We start from the raw sequence: 26,114 nt of genomic DNA on the forward strand, positions 1-26,114 counted from the left end.
CCTCACCTGGCTGGTACCATGATTTTTGAAGCCAGAGTTGTAACTCCATCAGTTTTTGTCTAAAGATGTGTAGATTACCAAGGCTGTGAACTGTAATGTTGCACAGGCAAAGTCGTCGTCACCGACTACAGCATAGACAGGCGCCTGCAGGACATTTCGCAGGCGGACAGTGGGTGTGGCGTATCTTCAGGTCGCTGGACCAAGAAGACGGACATTCACCAGCTGGGCCTTCTTGCTTTGTCGCTTCTCAGAGGCGAAACCCTTGCTGGACCACTGGAACTGGAAATTCCTCCAAGTTTACCTGCAGACTGCAAGGACTTCTTGCACAGGTTGCTAAAAACAAACTCATTATTGATTCATTGAATGGAATGATGAATTAGGGATTGTCTCATCAACATTTGGGTCATTAGAGATGATGAGTGATGATGAAACAAGAATGAATGGGTGGGGGAAATAAGAGTACCCAGAGAAAACCTACCTGCTCACGGTAATGTCTGTCGCTTATCCCACTTGTGAAAAATCCAGTTATGACCCTTCAGGTATTCAAACTGGGACCAACTTAGTGGAAGGTGAGTGATCAGACCATACGATGTCGCGTTCCCTTAAACTAATTATTAGTTGATGTAGTTTAGTGGAGGGGTAATTGCAATATTTTAATGTTGTCATTCCTGTTGATTCTTAGTAGAGAAGGGACATCAGTACCTACCTGTGATATATTGATGCTACCAATATGTGATCAATATCAAAGCATCAAGTAGTGACTCATAAATGTCATGATATAAAGTTTTAAGATTTTTTGTAAGGTCATAAATTAATTACTTCACTGGTCTGTAATATATTGCTGTTTTAACATTTTTCTTGAATATTTTCTTAAATCACAAGGTGGCTGCTGTTTTGTTTTGTTATCCACATTTTTTAATGATAAATTTTAAACCAGCTGTGAAGTATCCGTGAAACTAATGTTTTCCCCAGAAAAGGTCATTTAGCCAGTTTAAGATGTGATCCAGAATGGAGGTAGTCAGTCTCTCAAGTCTTTCTCTTGGATATGCCTGTGTAAACAAATTAATATTTTTTTTTCTTATTGTAATGTGTACTGCCAGTATTTTTTTTATGATGTTAATTTTATTTTATGATTATTGATGAAATGTGGTCAGGTGTTTGGTGCGAGATGAAGACCAGAAGTGGAGTGCAGGTCAGTTGCTGGGCCATAGTTTCTTCAAGCCTTCAGTCCAGCATGGTAATGGTTCCAAGAAGAAGAATTCTCAGGTGTGTGTCAGTTGTGCTCTTCATCAGTGCCAGAATACAATTTCCATGCTTTAAACACAGAAATATTGAACTACAGTAACATTCTAAATAACTAATGCTGCCAAAATGTATATTCGCATCCCTGTTACCCTAACCAATCAATGAAAAAATAATTGAAAACTAAACATTCTTCAAAGTTAAAAAAAAAAAAAAAATTGAATTTCAATCAAATTTATTACTACCCAGGTTTAATTTTGACTAGAGGAAATTAACTGTAAAGTTTTTTTAAATTTATTTTTATAGTTGCTTTGACTTGTATTGCTGCCAAAATATATATTGGCCAACCATGTAGTCACAACCATTGAGTAAACCAGACTCTGTGAAAAACCTTACCATGACATTACTTAATGCACCACACCTGACAAGTTTGGTTTATACTTTACATGCACTCTTTCCTTTCACATCAGAATAATATCTTCAGAATTGAAATCTAAAAACCCCCACTTCGTTCTTGATTACGAAAATAAAAACTGCTAAAACCCCAAATAACATACGTCAGTAGTACCTACCTTCAGTTTGTTAAAGGCATGACCTCGTGTTTTTTTTTTAAATTCCAGAGTAAACAGGATGACGAAGAAGAAGATCTTGATGCTGAGCCAATCCCTGCATTGCCAGCTAACAGCCATGGCCATTCTCGAATACACAGTGATTTTGAGGTGCTGAAATCTCTGGGACAGGGTGCATTTGGAAGTGTTCTTAAGGTACTGTTATATGGATGTTTAGGATTTACAAACTTTTTTTTGGTCATGCTAGTAAAATGTTACTTTAAACTTGGTAAAATTCTATGGGATTTTGGAAATTTATTTAAGGTATTATAGAAGTTCAAAGATTTTAGATATACATACTGTGCCGCCAATTATCATTTATCGGCACAATTGTAAATTTGAATTTTTAAATTATTATTTTAGTAACTTTGTAGCTTAAATTTATTCAAGCTCATCTTATCGCTTCAGCGCATGTATGGTCACTGAAACGCGGCATGTCGCCGTGATCAGGACTGCTTGTGACTGCATCTTCGCAGGACCCAGAGTTTCTCAGAGCTCTCCTGAGGTGAGCATTCCAAGGCATGTTCACGAGTCATTTTACCAAACCCACAGTCACGTCTCCTGGCTCAGTAGAGCTCCGTTCCCACTGCCCCTGCAAATTTCCACTCCCCTCCCCTTCCCTCTTTTACACAAATCACCGCCCAGAGCATTGACGGGTGCTTAACCCCGGCCAGCGATGGCCTGTTTCAAGGTCTGGACATAAGTGTTCGAATGTACCGCTCTTGACCTCTAGTGGCAAAATTAGCAACTACTCTGAGCGGTTGTCAAGCTCAGCCTGCCCCCAGGCGACTCATGCAATAAACATCTGCCTGTCGTTCTTTCCCGAGCTAGTAGAGCACTCCACCAGTCTCCTCCATAAGCCCTATGCTTTTGAAGAAGTCAAGTGCGATATGTACGATTCGACTCCTTCTCGGTTTCGGCCACTCGCCAGTAGATCGCGCTGCAAGCGGGCGCCAAAAGAAATGTTGAGATATCGAAGTCAGTATTTCTCGATCCCTCACTCAGAAGTCTTCGGAACCTTTAAGACCTGAAGCCGAAGTATCCCCCCTTTATTTCTAAATCAAGTGCCTGTTTTAATTAAGCACCACACTGACCGCCCCAGGGACTTCTTGGCGCAATTTCAGACTGACTTCTTCATGTTTCTCGACCAGAGCTCAGAATAATTCAACTACGACATGCCCACTAGAATGTAGTCGTCTCGTCAAGGGATGTTCTCCCTAAGTTTTTAAATAGTAATTAGTCAGTCTGTTTCAATGTAAAAATTTTTATATTTTATTAAATTTAAAAAATTCTAAATTATGAGTGCTTCCACGTTCACCGCGTTTTTTACGGTCAGGATCTCGTTCGCTTCCCGGCAGTACCCCTCCTGAGCACAAGGACAACACCCTGTTTTGATGAGTTTTCAACACCCTCTTTCTCTTCCCCAATGATCCCCTTTTTTGTGGGTATTTTTGCCCGTTCGACGACTGCCTGTGAAGCAGATCCAACCCGTTTGAATTTGACTTGTTCACAACAGGGTTCAAGAATAAGTATCCCAGAATCAGTATTCAAGGAATTGGTATCCCAGAGCCGGTGCCGAAATTGCGGCCAAATGCTTTTCCTTGTCTTCGCTAACCGGAAACTACTGATGCACCACCTGGCAGCCCGGCTACAGTAGAATGTATCATTCCCGACCAGCAAGTTTGAACTAAACAACCCCCAAATTCCTCGCGACTTCTATACAGCGTGCCAGTGCTACGCAATTTCTAAGTGCCAGCTAAGTGATAACTCACGTGGGAATTGCAGGACTTTAATTACGCTACGTGCTAATAATTACACAGGCCAACAAAAAAATTTATTTTGAAAACATTTTTTGACTTTAGTAGCCGATCTTTGTAGATTTTTTTGTGCTGAATCCAAATCTGGCTATGATTTTTTTGTATCACCCATAGTTTTCGAGCAATCAGCTATTTATTATATAGTATACATCCTCTATATGGGAAAATTAATGGACCACTATGTGTCATCATAAGCATGGTTTGTATTTACAGTAGGCTACTTACAACAGTGATATAATGTGCTAATACAGGTTTCACTTATCAGTTGGTATTGGTTTATACTTTCTTTCTTTTTTTTCTTGGAAGCTTCTTGTGTAGCTTTTTCTGCGATGAGTTGCTTGCTGAACTTCTCGGTGAAGTGACCAGCAGTAGTCCCCCATCATGTTGGTGTTCCAGCGGCCCTGGTAGCGTTTTTCCATCACTTAATGTCCTGGTGAAAACGCTCACCTTGCTCTTCACTAACATCTCCCAAATTCTCCGGGAAGTAATCTAGGTGACTTTATTAAAAGTGAACTTTCAGGCTCATCAAACATCCTAAATTTTTAAACTTGTTTAACATCTTAGCTATAATAGAAACATATTCAGGGTGTTTTTCATTTCCCAAGAACTCTTTAACAACTTGCTTAAATGATAACCATGCTTCTTTCTCATTTAAGGTCATTGTGGATTCAAAGTTAATGTCAAACATAATTTTTCTAATGTCAGGTCCGACGAAGACGCCTTCTTTTAGTTTAGCTTCTGAAAGGTGTGGAATCTGTTGGCAGAGATACTTGAAACATGGTCCATCTTTAGGCAAAGCCTTGACAAACTGTTTCAAGAGGCCTAACTTTATATGTAGAGGTGGTAGGAGTACGTTTTGTGGATCTACTAGGATTTTGCGCAGAATGTTCTTCTCGCCAGGTTTTAAATACTCCCTCACAGGCCAGTTCTTTCTGCACCAATGTTGATCCGTTGCTCTACTTTCCCATTCACACAAGAAACAAGGAAATTTGGTAAAACCACCTTGCTGACCAAGAAGCATACATATCATTTTTAAATCGCCACATATCCTCCAACCATGAGCAGAATAGCCTATTTTATTTAACACTATCTAGTTTTTCATAGCTTTCTTTCATATGAACAGAATGACCAACAGGTATAGATGCGTACATGTTACCATTGTGCAATAAAACAGCCTTTAAACTAGTTTTGGATGAATCAATAAACAGCCTCCAGTCTTCCTTTTTGTATTCAAGACCAAATTCACTGATCACACCGTGAATGTCTGAGCAGTACACTAAGTCACCTTCCTGTTCAAAATACTTGGAAAATTGCTGCTCCCTCTTCCTAGACACATTAATGCTAGTTCCAACCACCAACAAGTTCTTTTCTTTTAGTCTAGAGCCAAGCAATTCAGCTTTTTCTTTCGTTAAGCCCAGATCCCTGACCAAGTCGTTAAGCTCGATCTGAGTAATCAATTTAGGCCCTGCATTTTCTGTATTACATTGGAATTCTTCAACATCTGGTTCATCTATCTCAGATACATTAGACAAAACTTCCGTTGAAATAGGATTTAAATTATCTGGTGGTTCAGGGACCGGCAAATCTTCACCATGCCCTACTAGTCGGGTAGCGGACGGAAGGTTAGGGTAGCATATTACCTTCTTGTTTTTCTAGTTATGCCCAGTAATATCAACACCGCAAAAGTAGCAATCATAGGAACAGCAAATCTAAAGGTTTTTTCCCCCTTTTTTTGACCATTTTCTCAGATCTTTAACACATAGGTACATAGCATACCTTATGCGGCGCCCAAGATTTATCTTGATCACCAAGTTTAATTCCAAAGTATGATAGATAAACGTTTTTCACAAAGTCTGAAATATTTCTTTGGTGTTTCTTAATCACAAATTCACCACAAATATAACAAAAACAGTCAGCAGAGTTTTTACAACCACGATTAGCTGTTTACTGTAAAATAGATGCAACTTTTTTTTGCCAGCAGTTATGTTTGAGCAGTGCTACCAATGTCCTTTACAACCATTATAACTACTTTTTCAATTTATTTAAACAAAATAAAAGCTGTTAAATTCTGTAATAAATCGGGTAATTTTATATGTTTATAAAATGTGAACAAATGGTGGGAGATACAGCTTCTTAAGTATCATATTTGGATTCAGCACCCTAAAAAACATAAGAATTTGGTATTTTAAATAAAAAAGTTTTTTCAACGTTGGCCTGTGTTATTACTCTGGGATTGTTTATTTCTAGGGATGGGCTGGTCGAATCCTCGAATCCCACCGAATCTCTAGTATTCGAAAGATTCGAAATTCGAGGGAAAAGATTCGGGATTCAAATAAAATATTGATGTAAATGTAGTACTTTAAAAACTTAAATGCTTAGAATTTACTTGGCCTGTTTACGTTTTCCTTGGAACACATCCTATTAAGGTACAGTAAAACCTTGTTAATACGTGATGGTCGGGACTGAGATAATCACAGATTACCGAATTTCACGGACTAGTGATTAAAAGCCCGGAAGGTCTTGTCAAGCTTCTGACACTGGCGTGCAGCTGGGTTAAGGCCAAGGTCATGTGACGTAACATCTCCCGAGGCTTACTGCGCCTTGGCAGCAGATGGATAAAAAATAGTAAACTCCCCATTATTCGTGTTAATTGGGACCCGCCGATTCGCGGATAATTGAAACCCTGTAAAAAAAATAATAAACCCGGATAATCCGTTCACTGTAAGGGCCGGCCGTCTTCGGCTTTAAAAAATACAGCACTGCCTAGCCATTAGTTCACCGTCATTTACAATAGCCGAAGAGAGAAAGATAATATCGTACTGACCTTGCACACACAAATTTTGGGTAGCCCCCCCTTCGTACAGCCGAATGCCAGCCAGACACGTCACTCGCCAGGCGCCTGCCGTGTGTTGGCGGGTGGAAACAAACAAAGGGAGACGGAAAGCAGAAGTCAGGACATCCCCCTCAAGTTTAAAGAGTGACAAATGTGACAGCAGAAAGGGGGGCGACACAAAGGGTCGGTACAAACAGCATTGCCGAGTTAGGCGGCCCATGCGATGGCTTGCAGTGTTGCCGGCCGCCGGCCCGCGTGACGTTAATTTTAAGCGCTGACAATTTTTACTTCTCTTATTTTTTCTGTAAATCGTCCCGGATTATCCGATTCCCGAATTAGCGCATCACGGATTAACGAGGTTCTACTGTATTGTACTTTTAATTCGTTATTATATAAAAAAATTATGAAGCATGTACTGATTTGGGAAACTTATTTTATATTCATGAAGATGGATGCATTGTCGCTACATTGGCATTAAATAAGCCATAAATCACAGATGTATTCTCAGAATATGCTAAAAAATATAATAAAGCACATTTAGGATCTAGACTAGTAATATGAATCTTGTTTTTTTTAATAACTTTACCGAGAAATCTGTTACTTAGTAATACAACAATAATGCTGACTTTCATCACAAGATACGGTCGCACATGTAGTAATAACAATGAAATAATGAATGACTAAAATGAATACATTATACAATTATTATTTTAATCGCGATTCAATTTTAAATATTCTGATACATGTTCTATTTATGAATTTTTTTAGGACCAAGTTTGGTTTGTGTAGACTACCAACGTTAAAATATGTATTATCTGAGAATTCCATGATGGCCAACCAATAAATTTGTTAGCCAATCATTTTGAGCAACACAAAAAATAACTAATATTAATATAAAGAATTTTAATGGGTAAACTAGAGAAAACACCCTGTCACTTTTAACTTCGGGCATATTAATCACTATGCTTTAGTGAGGCTTAATTTTAAAAGACGCACGACAATATTTCTTATGGCTTAAAAGTTTAAAACCATTGAAGCCAAGATAGCGCCTTTCAGTTTCCATTAAATATTTCAGGAAAGCGTTTATCTTCATTTGGGACTTTAAACAAATGTCAAGTTGGTAACTACAAAATATTGTTCCGTCGGATGTTGAATTTCGTTTTCTTATTTCCGTGGATACATGAATCACTGTACTCACAGATAATGCCTGAATGCCTTAAATCCACCAAGTCGGATTCTACAGCAATTGATGAAGTGACCAGATTCTTACGTGATCCTACAGTTAACCCAGAAATAAACATCCTCGAATACTGGAAAACTCAGTCTGCCTGTTCACCCAGGCTACATAAACTGTCCAAAAAATATTTGTGTTCACCACCTGCGACTGTGTTCTCTGAACGTTTGTTCAGCACTGCAGGAAACATGTGACCAAAAACGGAATCGTCTTGATCCAGACCGTGTCAAAATCCTTGTTTTTTTAAATAAAAATTTAAAGGGTTAAATAATTCTGCATAATGTTTAATTTTTTCTCTTAACTTATAAATTATTTTATTATTAACCCTTGAGATCTGGATTCGGATTCGAGGTACTGTTTGGGATTCGAATTCAAGATTCGGATTCGGGAAAAATGGGATTCAACCCATCACTATTTATTTCAATTTTGATTTTTAACTATGGTGTAAGGCACCTCTTAATAATTTGGCACGGGCCAGCCCTATTATAAAATTTTAACTTATACAGGTATTAACCTATATTATAAATTGTAACTTCTTATTAGGATTATCAAAATGATGTTTTGTTTACTATTCAATTAACTATAATAGAAAAATAAAGAGAGGCACAGTTGTAGACGAACGTGCATATGTTGTTATTTATTCTTTTGAAACTAAAGATCCACAGTCTCCCAAAATGTTCCCAGTGAGTGTAACAATACTTGCTAGTTGCTACATTCTTAGGGACGTCCTAAGCTTCGGGAACTAGAAGTCGAATCGAAGACTAAAATTATTTGTCTACTGGAAAATTAAAAAAAACTTAATAATTCCAAAGAAATTTTTTGCTTACAGCAGAATACATTTAAAGCTGAATTCAAACCCCCTCTTCCCCTTGTCCGGTGATTTGGGCCATAAATAACATAACATGTTGTTGGCTAACTGTGGTTTTTACTGGAGAAAGAACTACTCAAGACTTAAAAATTGGATTAAAATGGTCAGCATTCTGTTTTGGGTTAGATACTGTGCCGTAAATTTGAAGTATTTGGCACATATTTATTTTTCACCTAAATTCTCCAACATAAACTTTGTTAGACCTTTGTGCATAGTGATAAAATCTTTCCTACGAGAGTCCTGCAACACTTTCCCAATGCTTCAACCTACAACCAGATGTGATTTCGCCTATGCTAGAAATTCGCCTCACTTTTCTCCCTGCCTCAAGTCCAAACCAGACCAGAAATGTGTCCGACTTCGTGACAGGCAGCGAAGACCTTGGCTGCCTTCTGCAGCAACCCAGTTCCAAGAGCCCAGCTTAGATTGGTAACACCAGGCATGCCCCCCCCCTTCCTAATGTTTCAGTACTGTCTGGCACATATTGGCGCCTGGCACAAGAGATTTTCCACACGCTAACACCCCTCACCCCTCCATTCATTCTGGGAACTTCCCCCCAGATCGACACTCCGGCCTCTAGAACAGACCACTGGCCGGCAAACGGACAGCTTGCACCCTCTCCAGGCGGCAAAGTGAACTAACTTACCTTTAGTTAGGCATCGGAGCGAGACCTCTGCCGGCCGCTACCACAACACACTAGGTGCCATTCCACACCGACAAAGTTCACCCCTAGGACTCCAGGCCTCTCGCCCCAAATTTAACCACATGTCACCTGGGAGATAGAGAGATTCGTCCTTCTGCAGTCACCGCCTAAACACCTCGTGCCGGAGCTCATTGCCTGCGACTTTAACATTTTCGGCCGGAATAAAATTGAGAGACGTAATCTCTTAATTTCAGGAGTTTTCCCTAATTTTTTATTTATCTAGTTGGCTAGTCATTTTATTTCAGCCGAGTAGCTAGTTCTTACGATGTCTCGTGACGGTTTACCGTGACCACTCGCACTGCCTCTCCTGAGGGAGTGACACACTCCACTCCAACCCCAGACTGGTAATTGGAAAATTCAACGTCCTTTTGGCTATATTTGCCTCTCCATTTAATCTTTTGCCCTAACTTTTCTGTTTATTTGAGTGACCATTGGACCCCATTTTAGGTTCCAGTGGGGTGCAAGAGCCCGATCAAAAGTTTTTCAAGTCCTAGTTCAAGAATTAGTTTGAGACTTTTCAAAATTTAATCTACAAAATTCACGCGGATCCCTCGGAAATTGAAGAATGCCAGAATATCATAGTTATCCTCAGCCAGTGACCCGTTAGTCTGGTTCTGACAAACAAAACGTAAGATTGAACAGCGAGCTTCATGCGAGCATTCACAAGAAGAGACGTAATTGATATGCCAGTACGCTGGCAAGGCCTCTGACCCTAGCCCACCTCCCTCCACTCTTTCAGTTTGGCGGGAGGGTAAGCATTCAGCAAGCCATTGCAGTGTGTGCCACAAGAGGGCGAGCAGTTTTGCAGATGCAGACATTTACCTCTAGTATTGCCATTAAGAATTTTCTGCAGTGACATGCCTGTTAAAATGCAGGAATTAATGCAAGGTACAGGCATGTCCTACTTGTAAGTTCCTTAAATTCTGATGGTTTTTACTCCAGGTTGAAAAAGGGCATTTTCTTGATGTTGGTGGGGTCAGAAAAGTGTAAATGCGGCTACAGGACAACTTAAATCCACCAGACTGACATCAAATGTACTTTTTATTACTTTCCTGCTCAAACAAAATTTTAAAATCTCAAGTACTTTTTAAATGAGAGTCATAGAGGTAAATGTCTACAGTGTCTTTTTTTTCGAGTGTCCAGACAGCACCCTTAAATACCACATTTGAAAATAAATGTCAATCTTATGTATTTAATTAAAATATTAATTTTTTTTCAAAATTGACATCCATTTAATTGTAAACTCTTAAAAGTTGAATCCACGTTCTTTGAGTATTTCTTGCAAAACTTCATTGCAGCAATCTTGGTCACCATCATCTGACAGCTTTTGGAAATTGGAACTGTTTTTCGAACAGTGTAAAAACTGTGCACAATTTGTATAATTCATATTTTGTGGTTTTTGTTTTTATGTTTCTTGTTGGAAGTCAAAAATTTCTAACGTTGTTGTGTTTTTCAAATGCGTTACGACAATGTACATCATTGGTCAAGCTTGGTGTCTTACAAAATTTACCAAACGTACTTTCAGATTTACTTCAAGTAAACACAATAAAATAAGTACTTTAGCACACTTAATAAAAAAATTAGGTACATAAATTAATAGTAGACTATTTCTAGTGCACTGTAGAGTATAAATATAAATAGGTGAAATTCGTGTACTAATATGAAACACACCTCCAACATAAATAATGGGCCAATATCTGCTCGGTTTATCATGTAAACATGTAAACATGTTTCAAAGGGCAATGCTCTGATTGCTATTGATAATTGGGACTCAAAATTTATTTGCCCACTTATTATTCAATATATTTAAGTAATAATTGAATTCTAGTACATTCTTAGTTGAGATTTAAAACTTTTGTTAAATTATGTGTAGTATTTGTGTGTTTGTAGTGTAAACTAGTTTTATTTTAAATGCAATATTATTTTGATTACAATATCATTCTAAGATAATTATTTAAGTTGGAATTTTGTGATAACACATCAGTCTGGAGTCATAAATTACTGTATGTAGTTGCGGCACTAAGAATTTAAATACGAAAAGAACTTAACCAAAAATAAATAAAGACAACAGTAGATAGAAACAGATGCCACGTTTCTTTTTTTCTCTACCTCTCCCCCCCCCCTCTTCCATAATCAATCTTCCCAAGTCACCAGTGTCATAAGCCTCAGTCATGTGCCTGTTATTATGCAAGTACATACTGAACTGTTGTGGATGATTTCATCTTCATCTTCTTCTAATCTGTATTATTTCAGGTCACTACTGTACTTATTTTGTAGTGGCATAGTGTGATGCCGTAATCTGTGAACGAAGATGTCAATTGTCAACAGTAAACTTTAGCTGAAATTTCTTTAAAATATAACTTTATATTTTTAAATCTTTGGTTAACATTTACTTACATTTATAATTTAAAAATATTAATGTGTGTGGTTTGTTTTTGGTGTCCCCAGGTGCGAAATAAGCTGGATGGAGGCGTGTATGCAATTAAACGTATTAAGTTGAATCCACAGAACAAACAACTAAACCGAAAGATAACACGTGAAGTAAAGTTGCTGTCTCGATTGAATCATGAAAATGTTGTACGTTACTTCAATTCTTGGATAGAATCTATTAATGTTGATAGTGTTTTGTCTGCCAGCGAATCTGTTGCGAGCTCATGTGCAGTACCTCAGAAATTTGATGGTAAATTGGTGAGTTCATTTGAAACAATGAAGTAAACTTATTATTTAAGTAATTTCTAATTAAGTTGTTTAAATATTTTCTAATATATGTCCTTTTGGGGTGACTTTTTCTTTTTAGATGACTGCAAGCTCTGATGTTGAAAAATTAGCACCTCCTATGAGAGAAGTTAGTGTAAAGTGGAATTTGTCACATCGGTCATTAGCCAGTGGTATCAATTCCGAGAGCTCTTGTTCAGATGATAGCTCAGATGATGATGACTACATGGGTTTCCTGTAAGTATCAGCTTTAAGGATTTGCCAACTGTAACAAAATATGTTGGAAAATAATTATGAACACATTTTTAAGGACAGTTTTTTTTTAAATATTCCAGAAATATAGTAAAAGAAGCTGTACTTTTTCTTAATTTTTTTGTAAATATGCATGCAATTTAGTTAAGATACAGAAATATTTTCAGGATAATTCTAAATTTTCAATCACATGTTTTATTTGTTGTTTTTTGAATTTTTTGAAGTAATGTTTTTTAACAGCAAATCTTGATCTCCACGGTGCATTATAAATTAGGCTTATGATGAAAACAAATAATGCTGCCATGTTTTGTATCTATATGGGCAGTTATTTGGCTACATTTTCCTCAGTTTGTGATTTTAAAAATACTTGAAAGAGGCAAGAAAAGTCACTAATTCATATTAGTAGATTGGCACTGCGGCAGACATCCTGTTCATGCGTAAAGGTGAAGCATTATCATGTTTGTATCAACAATGATTGTGTGGGAGTCACGGTGGTTGAGTGGTCAGATCTCTCTCTCTCTCTCCCACCAAGGGTTTGATTTTTTCGCAAGCGGGAAACACAGCAGATGTTGCTGTGTGCCAGTGAGTTTTCTAGGGGTACTTCCATTTCCCCCCACCAGTTCATTCCATCACTGCTTCATCTACATCATCTGACCCCTTATTGTCTCTGTTGACCTCGATGTTGACAAGATGTTGAGCCCCAGTTCATGCAACATTCATTATGTGCGTAGAGCAAACAGGAGCTCATCAGAGGGTGTGGTTTTCACCTACGATGGCTCGCACTGCATCGCCAGCAATACAGCGGGATCAGATCAGTTTGCTTCACATAATGGTGCTGTGAGTGAGAAGAGGCCAGTCTGTGATGAGGTGCAGTTCATGTACATTCAGATGGAGTTCTGTGAGAAGAGCACCCTGAGGTGAGGTTATGGTTTATACTTTTGTACATTATTAACAATTAAGGGATCGTCCATTAATCACGTGAGGCTCGAAAGGGGAGGAGGGGGGGAGGGGGTTGGGACAAATCACGAAATATCACAAGGGGAGAGGGGGGTGTAGAGAGATATCACGTGTATTTATTTTTTTCGCCCGATTTGTACTAAACCGAAAAGCGATGCATGACCTTGCCGTCACCCGACCTCTGTGAAAGGCCCGGGGGGTACCTGACGGGCGCTACGGGCGTCGCGATGCTCTTGCTGTCCGGAGGGGCGCCAGGCTAGCGGGCTGCTAGGCCGTTGATGTTGGGTCGTGGGTACTCTGCCCCCGCCTGCCCCGCCAGGTACACGGCTTGAATCTACCCTGAATGGCTCTCCCTTGACTGTGAAGGCCGCTCGGCCGTGTGGAGGACGGGAGACTACGGAAAATTAGTGTACACGAGTTGGTGAGAATTACCTTTAATTTAGTCCCGCTACAAAACACTCTCACCAACACTTGGCGAGGTCTAGCAGTTACACAATTAACACAAAAAAAAACACAACACTACGCGACACTAATAGTTACCGCGGCAGTCTCGCGGGGCGTGGGTCGATGCTCACTGGAGACGGCCAGCGCCGAAAGTTAACGTGTGCAGGGGGGGGGGGGGGGTGTGTGTCGATGAGCGGGCTCCTAAGTTTCGGCGAAACACTTACGTGAGTGATACGATCTGCAGCGCGGTATCACGATGAAGACGGTCGGGATAGGCCCGGTTCCGCAAAATACGCGCCGAGTCGACGTGGGCAGCGATGAATTAATAAAAAGATTGAAATTTAAAGGTGTGGTGCAGAATAAAATTAATAGATGAAAGAAACTTGGATGCTGCCCACGGACACACGTCTGTTCCTGGCGTGGAGTGGTTGGAGACTGCAGAACATGGCCGCCTCGCAAGGAAGAGAAACTTTCTCTTCTTTGTGAGTCTGCGTCAAAAAACTTATATTAATTGAATTTACTCTATTACCAGTTAAAACATGTTCCAGGTGCCTAATTAAAATGTAGCACCTGGTAATTGGGTGCTTAAGGCTTAACAATGGTTTTAGTTTTAATGTATTTAATTATTCAAATTGTGACATCAAGTTGGCGACTGTAAATTTACTAACATATTGTCCCACTGCGAATTGTTTTAGAGGGATTTCTCCTAGTCTGACTTGATCATAGTCACGGGCATTTTAATTAAGGCCAGTGGCTGCAGTGACTGTTAATGAGGTTTGTTGTCTGCTACGTGCGTGGTGTACTCGCCCGGAGTGGCTACGACGCACTTATTACATGTCGGGTAATTAGTAATTTCGTACTAATGGCTTTTCGCTTAATTGAATTATGGGTTCGAGCCTCCGGGGTTCCGTACCTTTAAGATTCATTACGTCTATTGGGGTTACGCTCGAGGCGCTCGCCTGACTCATTCCGGCTGGGCAAAGGGGCGCGCTCCGAAAACGGGATACGGTACTGGCGGTGCGGAGCACGGGCTTAACGGCCATGGTCGGTACGACGTCAACCTTGACTCGTTGTAGCCAGGCAACAATATCCCCGCCCGCCGCAACATGAACCAGTCGCCAGTAAGACTGTGATTTTGGCGCCGATTACATGCGTAAATCACATATATGCCTTTCCTTTATTATTTTTATGCCAGTGAGAATAAACCTGCAACCTTAATGTGTGTCTGGACATTTTTATCACTGTGCTTAATTTTCCAGAATTAAATTAGATTATACCTATATTTAAAGATAATATTCTTAAATTTTTAAAAATATTTTGTACCATAAAAATACACGTTATTTATTGGGGGGGGGGGGGGGGGTAGTCTAAAGCCTCACCACAAATCACTAGGGGGGAGGGGGGTTAAAAATTTGCTAAAAAAAATCACGTGATTCATGAACGACCCCTAAGGAGCTTTATAATGACTTCAGATGTACATGTAAATTTATATATTTATTTTTACCTTGCAATAAGTAAAATTATTACTATCCAAGAATTAAACTTATGAAAATCCTTGCCTTTACCTTTAACAAAAGAAAAGCAGGCACAAAGATTTTTCCAAGTCTTACGTATACTGTACATACACTGTTGAACCTTTTTTTTACATTATTCAAGGGGGTGTCTGATAATGTTGTTAAAAGTTGTAAAATGTGGGAAATGTATGAAATATTCTCTTTTTTCTTAAAGAACTATGATATTATAAACCTGAACATACCATACATAACATATTACCATATTAGTATACTATTAGGCGTGTCTGAAGCAGCCAAATTAACTTTACATTAAATAAAATGTCATGTTTACTAGCTTACTAATATATGATTAATACTCAAGCCATGCCCAAAATACAGCACAAAAAAAAGTTAAACTGTTAAAATTATTATTGAATAAAATAATTTACTTAAATTATAAGGGTAAGTAAAAAATGTACAAAACAATTGAGGTGGTCAAAAAGTTTTCCAAATAGATTACACACACACAAATATTCTTATTTTATGTTTAATCTAAATTTTAGTTGACCCCATATAACTAATAAATTAATATTACAAATCCAAATAATAATAATTATTATTTTCTATCATCTTAAACTGAGAACAAGAACCCAAATGTGAGATGGTACTATCATCCTAGTACACACTAACGACAAAAGAGTGCGGGCTATCAAATATTTACTCAGCACCAGGCAGAATGCAATTGGCAAGCTAGTATCGATATTGATACTCAACAACCTTCAACCTAAGCAAACTTAATGCCAACCAGCACACACTACATTATCATCTGTGCTACACAGTGGTGATGGAACTGATGTTTTAAAATGTTCTGAAAGAGTTTACGCATCGGACATCATATTTTGGTTATTAATAAGTAAACAGCAATTTTATAGCAAATTATTAATTTCAATGTCAGGAAAAATGTTTCATACGGGAAACAAAAGTTTTTAGGCGACTTCAACATGAGAAATAATAACGTACATTGATGGAACCGATAAATTTGATCATTTGATGTAAATTGTATTGTGCAAGAACGTCTTAAACAAGTTTTATGTTGTATATGAGATGTAAGTAGCGGGAAGAAAGTAATTTCATTGATGTAATTTGAGGGAATGTATTGCATTACATTCAATGACATACAAACGGGATCTAAAGAAATTGTTGTTAATTGCAGGAAAACATAAATTCTGAGAATGCAAAAATGAGTTTTTACTGTACAACTATTGAGGTTGTGAAACGCTCACAAACTGCATGCGCAATCTCGCCTAATCTTGAACTGAATGAGTAATTCGATTTATGTACTTGGTTTTATCACTAGATGAGGCAAATAAATGTAATTTAAATCAAAAATATTTGTCATTGCTTGCTGCCAGAGTCCAAAACAAAAGAAGAACATCCATGCAACATGGCACATGTGTTATTATGACTCGATAAAAAAGTTTATTAGGAAGTTTTATAGTAGTAGTGTTATAAGACAAAAATTTAAGACCATTTAAGAACCCTTAAACAATAATCATCAAATTAAGAAATTTAGAAGGATATTAAGAATGCATACAAACCCTGGAGATGCTTTGAGTACATAATGTTTTTAGTTATGATGTAATTAATTTAATGCCATCTGGCTAAATGGTAATAATCGAGTTTCAATGTATCTGTGGACCATGAATTCGTTCTTGCTACATTGTATGTATGTTTAAAGCCATCCATGTTGTTGTCACATTAGCTATACAGAACAATAATTTTTTATTGGGAAAATATCTATGAGCATATGAAATTTAGTCCTTTAAAATGTAATGGAGAATCCTTATTTATTTCTTCAAATAAAGTAAGGAATCATTTTCTAAGATTATGGTTAGTATCACATTTTTCATTTTTTTGGGAAAATATTTTTAATTAATACAGGTAACAAGTACGTACATAGATTAGATTAGGGTATTGGTTTGGCAGCAAACTCTTAACTAGTACTAAAAAAAATTGGCTTGTTGCCCCCTGGTGAGTTAAAGTTATTGTTTGTGGTAGGACTGCCATAGACAGTGGACTGTGTGAAGACGAAGTGAGGGTGTGGCGATTGTTCCGAGAGGTGGTGGAAGGCTTGGCCCATATACATCAGCAGGGCATGATTCACAGAGACCTGAAGCCAGTGAATATTTTCCTTGACTCAAATGATCATGTGAAGATAGGTGATTTTGGTCTAGCCACAACCTACATTTTGCCCAGGTAAGGACAATTATTTTTCAGGTGCAGTTTAAAATGGATTTTTTGTTGCTTTGGTTGCAGCATTTTGTATTAATACCAAATATTGTAATAGTGAGATTGTAGGAATCTGATGAAAAAAAAATGTGAGACAGTGATAATGTCAGTGGTGTGTCCCTACATTTTTATTCAATATATGTTCATTAAGGCTAGGTAGTTACAATAGTGGCATCTAGGAGTGTGGAATGGAAAATAGCTGTAAAGTGCTGCAGTTATGTGACTTGCATTTTGCCAAAGCTAATTGGCTTGAGCAGCATTCCAAATTGTCCTATTAGGTTATTTGTTAATCCTTAGTTCTGTCTTTAGTGTGACTCGAAATGTTACCTATAAAACATTTAATGTATACTTATTATTGCTACAGCAATAGTTTTTTTCATTTTTCCTCACAAGTATTTTTTTTTTTCCATTTGCCAATATAGTACCCATTTATATATTATTATTATTTTTTTACACTGCCTGAAGGCCATGGTAGTTGAGTGGTTGGATCACTTGTGTCCCACCAGTGAGATCATGGTTAGATTCTCTGAATGGTCAAACTCGGATTTTCCGCAGATGGAAAACTTGGTGGACATTATCCCACCAATTCATTTCTACAATGCTTCATCCTCATATCATGTCTCATCTTCTCTAATGACCTTGATGTTGGCAAGATGTTGATCTCGTTTATTCTAGGGTTGGGTCAATTTCAGTTATAAGTCTCATGTTTGGGATTTTAGTTCCAAGTCCATCTAATTATGTACTCTTTGCAATAATGCTGTACTGCTTGTCAAACTATTCCTGAATTGTGTACTCAATATATAAAAACTTATTTGTTATTCACAAATATAATTAGATATAATTAATGATATTTATTGTTTACCTACATCTATTTTAATTAATAACAATCAATAAAGACATAGCACTATAATTTCCCAAGCATAAATTTTCGGTATAATTGTACGGTAAGAAAACTGTATTTATTCATTATATTCAAAATGGATAAATTTTTTTTTAAAACATCAGCATTATGGAATTGTGTGTTAATGAGACTTGTTAGTTGTTACTACAAAATTTGGCTGTAATTTTGTAAAAATCTGTTACCCTGCTAACTAAATGTAACTTGTCTTACATCAAACAAGATTTCTGGTAAATTGGATCAACACACTGATCTGTGAAAACACTGACTAAAAAAACATAAATGTAAAATTAAAAAAAAAATCACACAGTTTATGGGGTATTGCCTGTATAATAGGGTATAGACCAATAAGTGGGCTATCGTTGGATTAGTGGAATGTTGGCCAGTTAGTATCATCTGATTAGTGGGGAATCGGCCGGTTAGTAGGGTATCGGCCGGTTAGTATGCTATTCAGCCAAATAGTGCAGAAACTGCCGATTAGTGTGGTATCTGCAGATTAGTGTGGTATCAGCAGATTAGTGTCACATCAGCAGAATAGTATGGTATTGGCCAATTAGTGCGGTATTCCCAATTAATGGGGAATAGCCTGATTGGTCAGACGAAAATCCTTATTTAAAGTATCAACAAATCTAATTTGATGCTCCTTTTAAAATACGAAATAAAAATATCAAGTTGTGCTATAGGGGAAAAATCTGCAAGCTGTAATTCCAAAACATTGGACTCTTAATCATTCGATACCATTGGAATCTATAGAATCTTAATATTTCAGGATCTGAATCAACCCAACACTAATTTATACTGTATGCTGCTGTTTGCAGTTTGAAGTAAACTTCTAATGTTATTGACGTTATGAAATTAAGGGCAGCGGCTGCCAGTGCCTTCAGCGAGCATGCGGCGGTGGACCGTCGTCTGGCTGAGCCCGGCTCCGTGTCGGAACTTCTCGACGGGTCGTTGACGGGGCAGGTGGGGACGGCGTTGTACGTGGCTCCAGAGCTCAGTGCTGCAGGATTCAAGACTCTCTACAACCAGGTCTCTAGTTGTTTATGTTATTTTAAATAAAGTATTTAGGTACCGTATTTACCCTTGTATGGGGCGCATATTTTATGCTGATTTTTAGTTTAAAAAAGTAGTGCGATTCTTCTGCGAATTTATAACATTTGGGTAAAAAATTTTATAACTGCGGTGTGTCTGGAGTAAGTAGGTAAGTAAATAACATTCCTGTGTTGTTTTTTAATTAGTATGTTACGAGTAAGTATAAATTGTTTAGTTAAAATATCTGAGCAGTGTGTGAAAAGCAGTATGAATGGCGCCATTTTGCTCATCTGCCCAGCCGCCTGTGCTGGCGAGCGATGTGATTGGGTGGGCTGGCATTTGGATGGAGAGGAAATATAGAAATAAACCAGCGAGTTTGTGTGTATGGTCATGGTATGGTGCATGTGGTCATGTAGTGGTGTTGAAGGTTGCCCCTCCCTCCCTCTGTCCCTTCCTCCCTTCACTTTTGAAAATGTCTGTGAACTGGAACAATCTCCACATTTATATTTTGACAGGTTTTTAAGATGCAACTGTGACCCAACATTATGGTTTTTTGCTTGAGATTCCTCAGCTTTCAAATGCAACATTCCATGACAAAACTACAGCCATCATTGGTGTTTTGAAAGCAGAACTTCAAAGCTGGGCTTTTTATGTTTTTCAGCTCCAAATTTGTGTGCTATTTCTTTATAAAAGAAACTGACAAGAAAGGGTAGCTTGCAGCCTTTTTTTTCTCTCTATTCTTTTGGAAGAGGACTGGTTTAAAAATATACAATAGCTGGGAAGGGATACAGGGGAAGGTATACACTGTTAGAAGGGGTAATAAATCAGCAGTGGTGAGGCTCTTCTGCAGGTAAATGTGGTATATTACATCTACGAAGTACTGGCTCTGTACGCCTTGATTCTCTGGATTGATTCTCTACACAGTGAATATTCAAGTTATGGAGAAAATTAACTGCCCATTGGAAGAAAAAAAATGTTTCAAATAATGTGAAATTCAAGCCGGAGAGCATATTTAGTGTCTTTTTAAAATCATCTCTTTCAGATTTATCTGTTATCATTGTTATTCAAATATAGCATTATTATTAAATAATTATGTTCAAAATTTACTTGGATTTTATATGCTTGCTCAAAATTAAAACTGAGTTTCCAAATATGCAGTGAAATGTTTGGGTATAACATGCTGCATTTGGCATGTGGTGAAACTTGTCACCCATTCTGCCAGCTGCCTTGAATTAGAAAAAAATATACCCCAGTTTGCAGTATATATTTTAATGATTTCATTTTTCATTTAATGGTTATTACAGGCCATACACTATTTGCAAGCATATATTTATGGTTAATTGAACCATCTATGCTAATGAGAACACTTATAATCAAGTTTTGAAAATCACTTTTGGCCACTTCACATACAAATTATCTTAAAACTGGTCAGGTGTACACATATTCCAGTTGAATACATGTAGGCACAAGAAATTTCATTTCTTAACATTCAAGTATTTAAAGGAAAAAAAAAAACATATAACGGTAATAAAATTTTTATCTGTGAACCAACCATAATTGGACCCTTTGTAGAAGTTTTTTTTATCTACAAGCCTACATGTTATGCTCCTTCAGAAAACTTGCATGCTATTCATTCATTCCTCTGCTCATCTTGGCATTCTCCTATCTTGTACATGCAATTCAGTGACTTCAGTCTGCACGCAGTTACTTGTACTAGCAGAAATCTGGAAGCTTGAGCTTATAATGTTGTGAGCCCTTTTGCAATGTCGGTACTGGTTGTGGTGGGTGTATGGGTGAAGGCAGGGCTTTGTGGTGTTGCAGAAAGTGGACATTTACAGCCTTGGGATCATCTTTTTCGAAATGTGCTTTGCTCCTCTGGAGACAGGAATGGAGCGAGTGAAGGTGCTAGCAAACCTGCGACACCCTGATATAATACTTCCATCCAATTTTTCAGACCAGAGAATGCAACGACAGGTACACATTATCAGGTATGTGATCTGTGTTACTAGAAAGTGTAGGGGAAGTGCTGTACCACTGGCTATTAACATTAACTCCATGGTTAAACAGGGATGAAGCATACTTATGTGTAACTAGCTGCAATACCTGGCATTGCCCAGGCTGAACACAGGGTGTAGTTTATAATTGTCTTCTTAATTTGAATGTCAAGTGTGAAAATTAATTTATATCACTTTCAGATCCCGACAGACCTTGTTCTGCCAGTTTATAGTTATTTACCTGGTCTGTATGTAATTTAGACTTTATAAAGCAATATAGAAAAAAGCTGAAAAATAAGAGATTACTAATATTGAAAAGATTCCATTATCTAGCTAATGCTCGGCCTGCATTGCAATGCCTCATTCAGTTTTGTTTTGTAATATGTTTGAAGTAGTTCCACATATACAATACATCTATCCATCTCTCTATATATATTTATCTCTATCTTCATCTATATACATCTATGTATCTATCTCTATTTATCTCTTTATATCTACATATATACTTCCCTTTATCTCTATATCTTCTATATACAAGTCTATATAGCTCTTTACATCTATAGGTATATCTCTTTATCTAACCCATTTCATTCTCTATATCTCGCTCTATCTCAACTTATCTCTCCGTCTCTATCTCACTATATATATATATATATATATATATATATATATATATATATATATATATATATATATATATATATATATATATATATACATACATACATACATACATATATATATATCACTCTATCTCTCTTTTATATTTAAATAAATTGTGTCATGCGTGCACACTTATACAACAGAAACAGACGAAGTGCCACTATATAAAATGAAATAAACACAATTTTTGACACAATTCGTGCTCCAACTATTGAAAAATAGTTATACTGTCTCAGTAACCTTCATGGGCATGCGCACAACAAATCACCAAAATTTCATCGCAATCGGATGAATGGTATAGGAATGCATACGGCACAAACAAACGAAAATTAAAGACATGACAAACGCATCAAACGATGGTGCGTTTAAAATTAAAGGCAACTCTATCTATTGACGAAGTTAAGAACAAAACTGTTATTAGCGCCTTTATTTTGCTAGCCGCTGCGAGCTCCACTAAGCGGACTGGTCTCACCAAGGAGAAAAATATTAATTTGCCAGACCTTACTATGTGTATGATCGTGTGTCAGACATAGAGAAATGACACTCACTCACTATTTGTAGGTCTGTGACCTATGATTTTTTCTGTTATAAAATGAAATTATCACTTTTTCACTCCTTTAGGGATGGAATTTCATATTAATATGGGGTCTATGTGTTAATCCAGGTTATAAGCTAGCTGTAGGCCAAATTTAATTCAAATCCATTCAGTAGTTTTTACGTGAAAGAGTAACAAACATCCATCCATCCATACTTACAAACTTTCGCGTTTATATTATTAGTTGGATATACTAGGTAACTAGGTGTATTTATATACAGTCATTATTTTCAATGTCTTCTTACATTTGAAGTAAGCTTAAATTTCAGGTGGCTTTTCATTCGATGTTGCCCTTCATTCAAGAGCATCTTATAGCTTCAGGATAACCTACATGCATGGGCGTATTATATTCGACATTATTCTTTTGGACTGGATGAATATGAAGTGTAACATTTTAAGAATTGAATGTATTAAATAGTTTTGAGTAGGTATTAAGATTTTTTATGCAAGGAGTATAGACACTAAACTAGTATAATTAGATAATATATCATCCTAATTTTTCAGTATTATTTCTACTATGAATATTTGTGCAATCCTGTATGAAATGGTGTAAACTGAAATAGCTTTTTCTTTGAATTGCTTCGAAACACTGTAATCATTGAACCTTTCTCAAGCTATCTTAGTTTTCCTATTGTAATTTTTGCCCGGTTGTGTACAGTTGAATAGTTGCGAATAGGAATTAATAAACTGTTTACATTCAGAGGTTGAATATAAAAAAAATTGTGAATATTTGCATGCACATCTGTTTAGTTTCTCCTGATTCCAAGTGATTCATTTTGTACCTCTTTTAATATTGGAGTTTCTAATATATCAGTATATTCATATTAACCTAAACCTAACATATTAACCTATAACATGATGCATGTTTTAAAAAGTTTATTCAGAGAAATCAAAATAAACTGTCTTTAATAAAATCAACACGTCCTGGTAACTCAGTGGTAGAAAATAAGCACGATGCCATTTAAAAATGAAACAAAGTTAGCAGGAATGTCAACACCTACCATATTTTTTATGAACATTTGCCATGATTATTTTGTAAAACATTAAAATAAATAATATGCTAAACATTTGATTCAATTATAATTATAACCTTTTCTGTATTTGTTTTGATATCACGAATAATCACGAAATTTTGTCTGTCACCGCTGTTCGATGTTACAATGAAATCAATTTCTTGTTTTTGCACAATTTTATTTTAATCAATTGGTATGTTAGTAACCGAATGGAACAACAATTATAGACTTCAATCTTTCATGTTGGCTTTATGATGAAAATTTGTACAGTTTGTTACCACATAAACATTGCAAACTGAACCACAGTTTTTTTTAAAGTGGTTTAGTTTATTTCAGAAAAAAAATGAATACCTACCATGATACATGGATTCGGACATCATCTTTATATATGCGTGTAATCAACCATGGAGTTAGTGGAATCATTTTCTTCTTTACCAGCAACAAGCAGATAGCAGGTAATATAACGTGCTACTTATGTTCAGCACTTCTACTGGTAGCCTTATTCTGGTATTCTTTACATATTTTTTGATCATGTTTTTGTCATTAAATATTAGTATATGATTTCAGTTCACAATTCACATGTAGTGTAACCAAACACAATTTTGTTATTACAGTGTTTGCAGTGAGGGATAACTTGATATTAAAAACAACAGAGAAAAATGGTTTGTCATTAGTTTTAAACTTTGTTATGTTGATTAGCTCATTATTATAGTTCAATCGGCATTCAAACATTTTTCCAAACAAAAATAATAATTGGACACTGGTGTCTAGTTTCTCAAATTAAGTCTCAAGAACTGTAAATTTTGTTGTATAAATAAATTTAGCCTTATTACCTGGAAACTTTATCCAATGTAAACATTAAAACATAATTGGTTTACTACATGTATTTTGTATGGTAATACACCGTAGCAAAATGTGACATCTATTTGACTTATAAATTATTAGCATTCAATATGAAAATATTTGTCCTAAAAAAATCCACTATTTGCGCACCCCGAGTTATTTTAACAGTCTTCTCGAGCTATTGAATTGATTCTGAGCAAGCTGAGTATAAGAATGTTCCAGCTTTGACCCCAAAGCATTACTAGTTTGGTCATTTGCTTATTTCAGTATTTATCTGAAAATGTTTAAGAAACCTTTTTTAGTACATAAGTGAAACCCTTTGCTTGCCAAGCCATAGCCACATCCATAGCATGTACATGTGAAGGTGTTTGTTTTCTTTGTGTATGATCATTATAGGTGTGCATGTGTTGTCTGTTAATTTAGTAAATACACCAATCCCTCACTTAGCACGACTAATTCGTTCCTAAAAATGTTCGTGTTAATCGAAATCGCGTATTCTGAAGCATTAGTCCCCATAAATATAAGGCTAAATTATTTAATGTGTTCCAAGATGTGTAGGGAAGTAATCTTTACATAATATAAATGCGTAGAATAATACTTGAAAATGCATATGTCATATCATTTATCTTTTTAAGCCTACCACCGAATACGTTAGATAAAGAAAACATGGCACAGTGTAACGGGAGATAAGTGGTAACATATTTACCGTCAGTCAGCAGGTTGGCTTGCCCGCCCAGGCGTGACCTTCAACACGCGCGCGCGTCTGTCTGCCTGCTGTTGCAAGCAGCTGGATCCTTTGTTATTACGTTTAAAACTTAACAAAATTAAAACACTTTTATGAAATTAAGAACCGGTTTTATATAACTTTAAAACACACAGCCATATGTAAACATTTAATTTGTTATGCACACCTCTTGTAAAAGCGGCTATGTAAACAAATCAGTTAACAGATAAACAGATTTAGATTTTCCCTAGAGCACAAACATAACATTAAAATACGGGTACACTCCCTATTTAACGCGGTTGTCGGGGGACATAACTTTTACCCGCGTTGTTGCATAACCGCGATGTTTCGATGTGACCAAGGTCAAAAGGCATAAAACACCGCCTGTGTTCTAATAGGTCGGCAAGCACGCACAGTATAGACGGCCCGCCTTTGTGCGGACTTTGCATCCGCAGTTTCCACTAAACACGGGTGAAAAAATAAAAATAATAAATTTTAAAGATAAATATTAAATGTTGAATTGTTTTTATTTTTCCGCGTGCCGCGCACAGTTTGTCGCACGGCCTACGAGCGCGCCACACGCCGCCATACACATGTGCGGCACACAAGCTGCTGCTGCCAGTCTCGTGGTGTTAGCCACAGTATCTGCTTCGTCAGTGTCCGTAACAAAGTAAGTGCAGTGTGTGCGGTTACACACGATTCTGTGGTCAAAGTCTTCTAAAAAGAAAGGCCGTAGTGATACTTCAAACCGAATATGAATCGCAAAGTACCGAGTTTGATTGACAAAATAAAAATTCTAGATTTACTTACAGATAGCTTGTCTTTTGTAGAAGCAGGCCGCAGATACAGGAAAAAAACGATTCTAGCATTCGTACAATAAAAAATAAAGAATCGTCTATC

The 26,114-nt window shown here is 37.0% G+C and overlaps 1 protein-coding gene across 2 annotated transcripts in view; it reads left to right on the plus strand.

Moving 5' to 3' along the window:
• Window positions 1-26,114, plus strand: part of LOC134535770 (eIF-2-alpha kinase GCN2) — a 111,320-nt gene that overhangs the window by 42,791 nt on the left and 42,415 nt on the right. For both annotated transcript variants that reach the window (XM_063375020.1, XM_063375028.1), the window contains exons 10-18: window positions 107-329; window positions 1,155-1,266; window positions 1,863-2,006; window positions 11,751-11,990; window positions 12,100-12,254; window positions 13,001-13,186; window positions 17,222-17,419; window positions 19,211-19,379; window positions 21,204-21,370. In XM_063375020.1, coding sequence (XP_063231090.1) covers window positions 107-329; window positions 1,155-1,266; window positions 1,863-2,006; window positions 11,751-11,990; window positions 12,100-12,254; window positions 13,001-13,186; window positions 17,222-17,419; window positions 19,211-19,379; window positions 21,204-21,370 — 1,594 coding nt within the window. The remainder of the gene's footprint in view (window positions 1-106; window positions 330-1,154; window positions 1,267-1,862; window positions 2,007-11,750; window positions 11,991-12,099; window positions 12,255-13,000; window positions 13,187-17,221; window positions 17,420-19,210; window positions 19,380-21,203; window positions 21,371-26,114) is intronic.

Source organism: Bacillus rossius, chromosome 1 (assembly GCF_032445375.1).
Source record: "Bacillus rossius redtenbacheri isolate Brsri chromosome 1, Brsri_v3, whole genome shotgun sequence".
In the NCBI taxonomy this organism is placed as follows: domain Eukaryota; kingdom Metazoa; phylum Arthropoda; class Insecta; order Phasmatodea; family Bacillidae; genus Bacillus; species Bacillus rossius.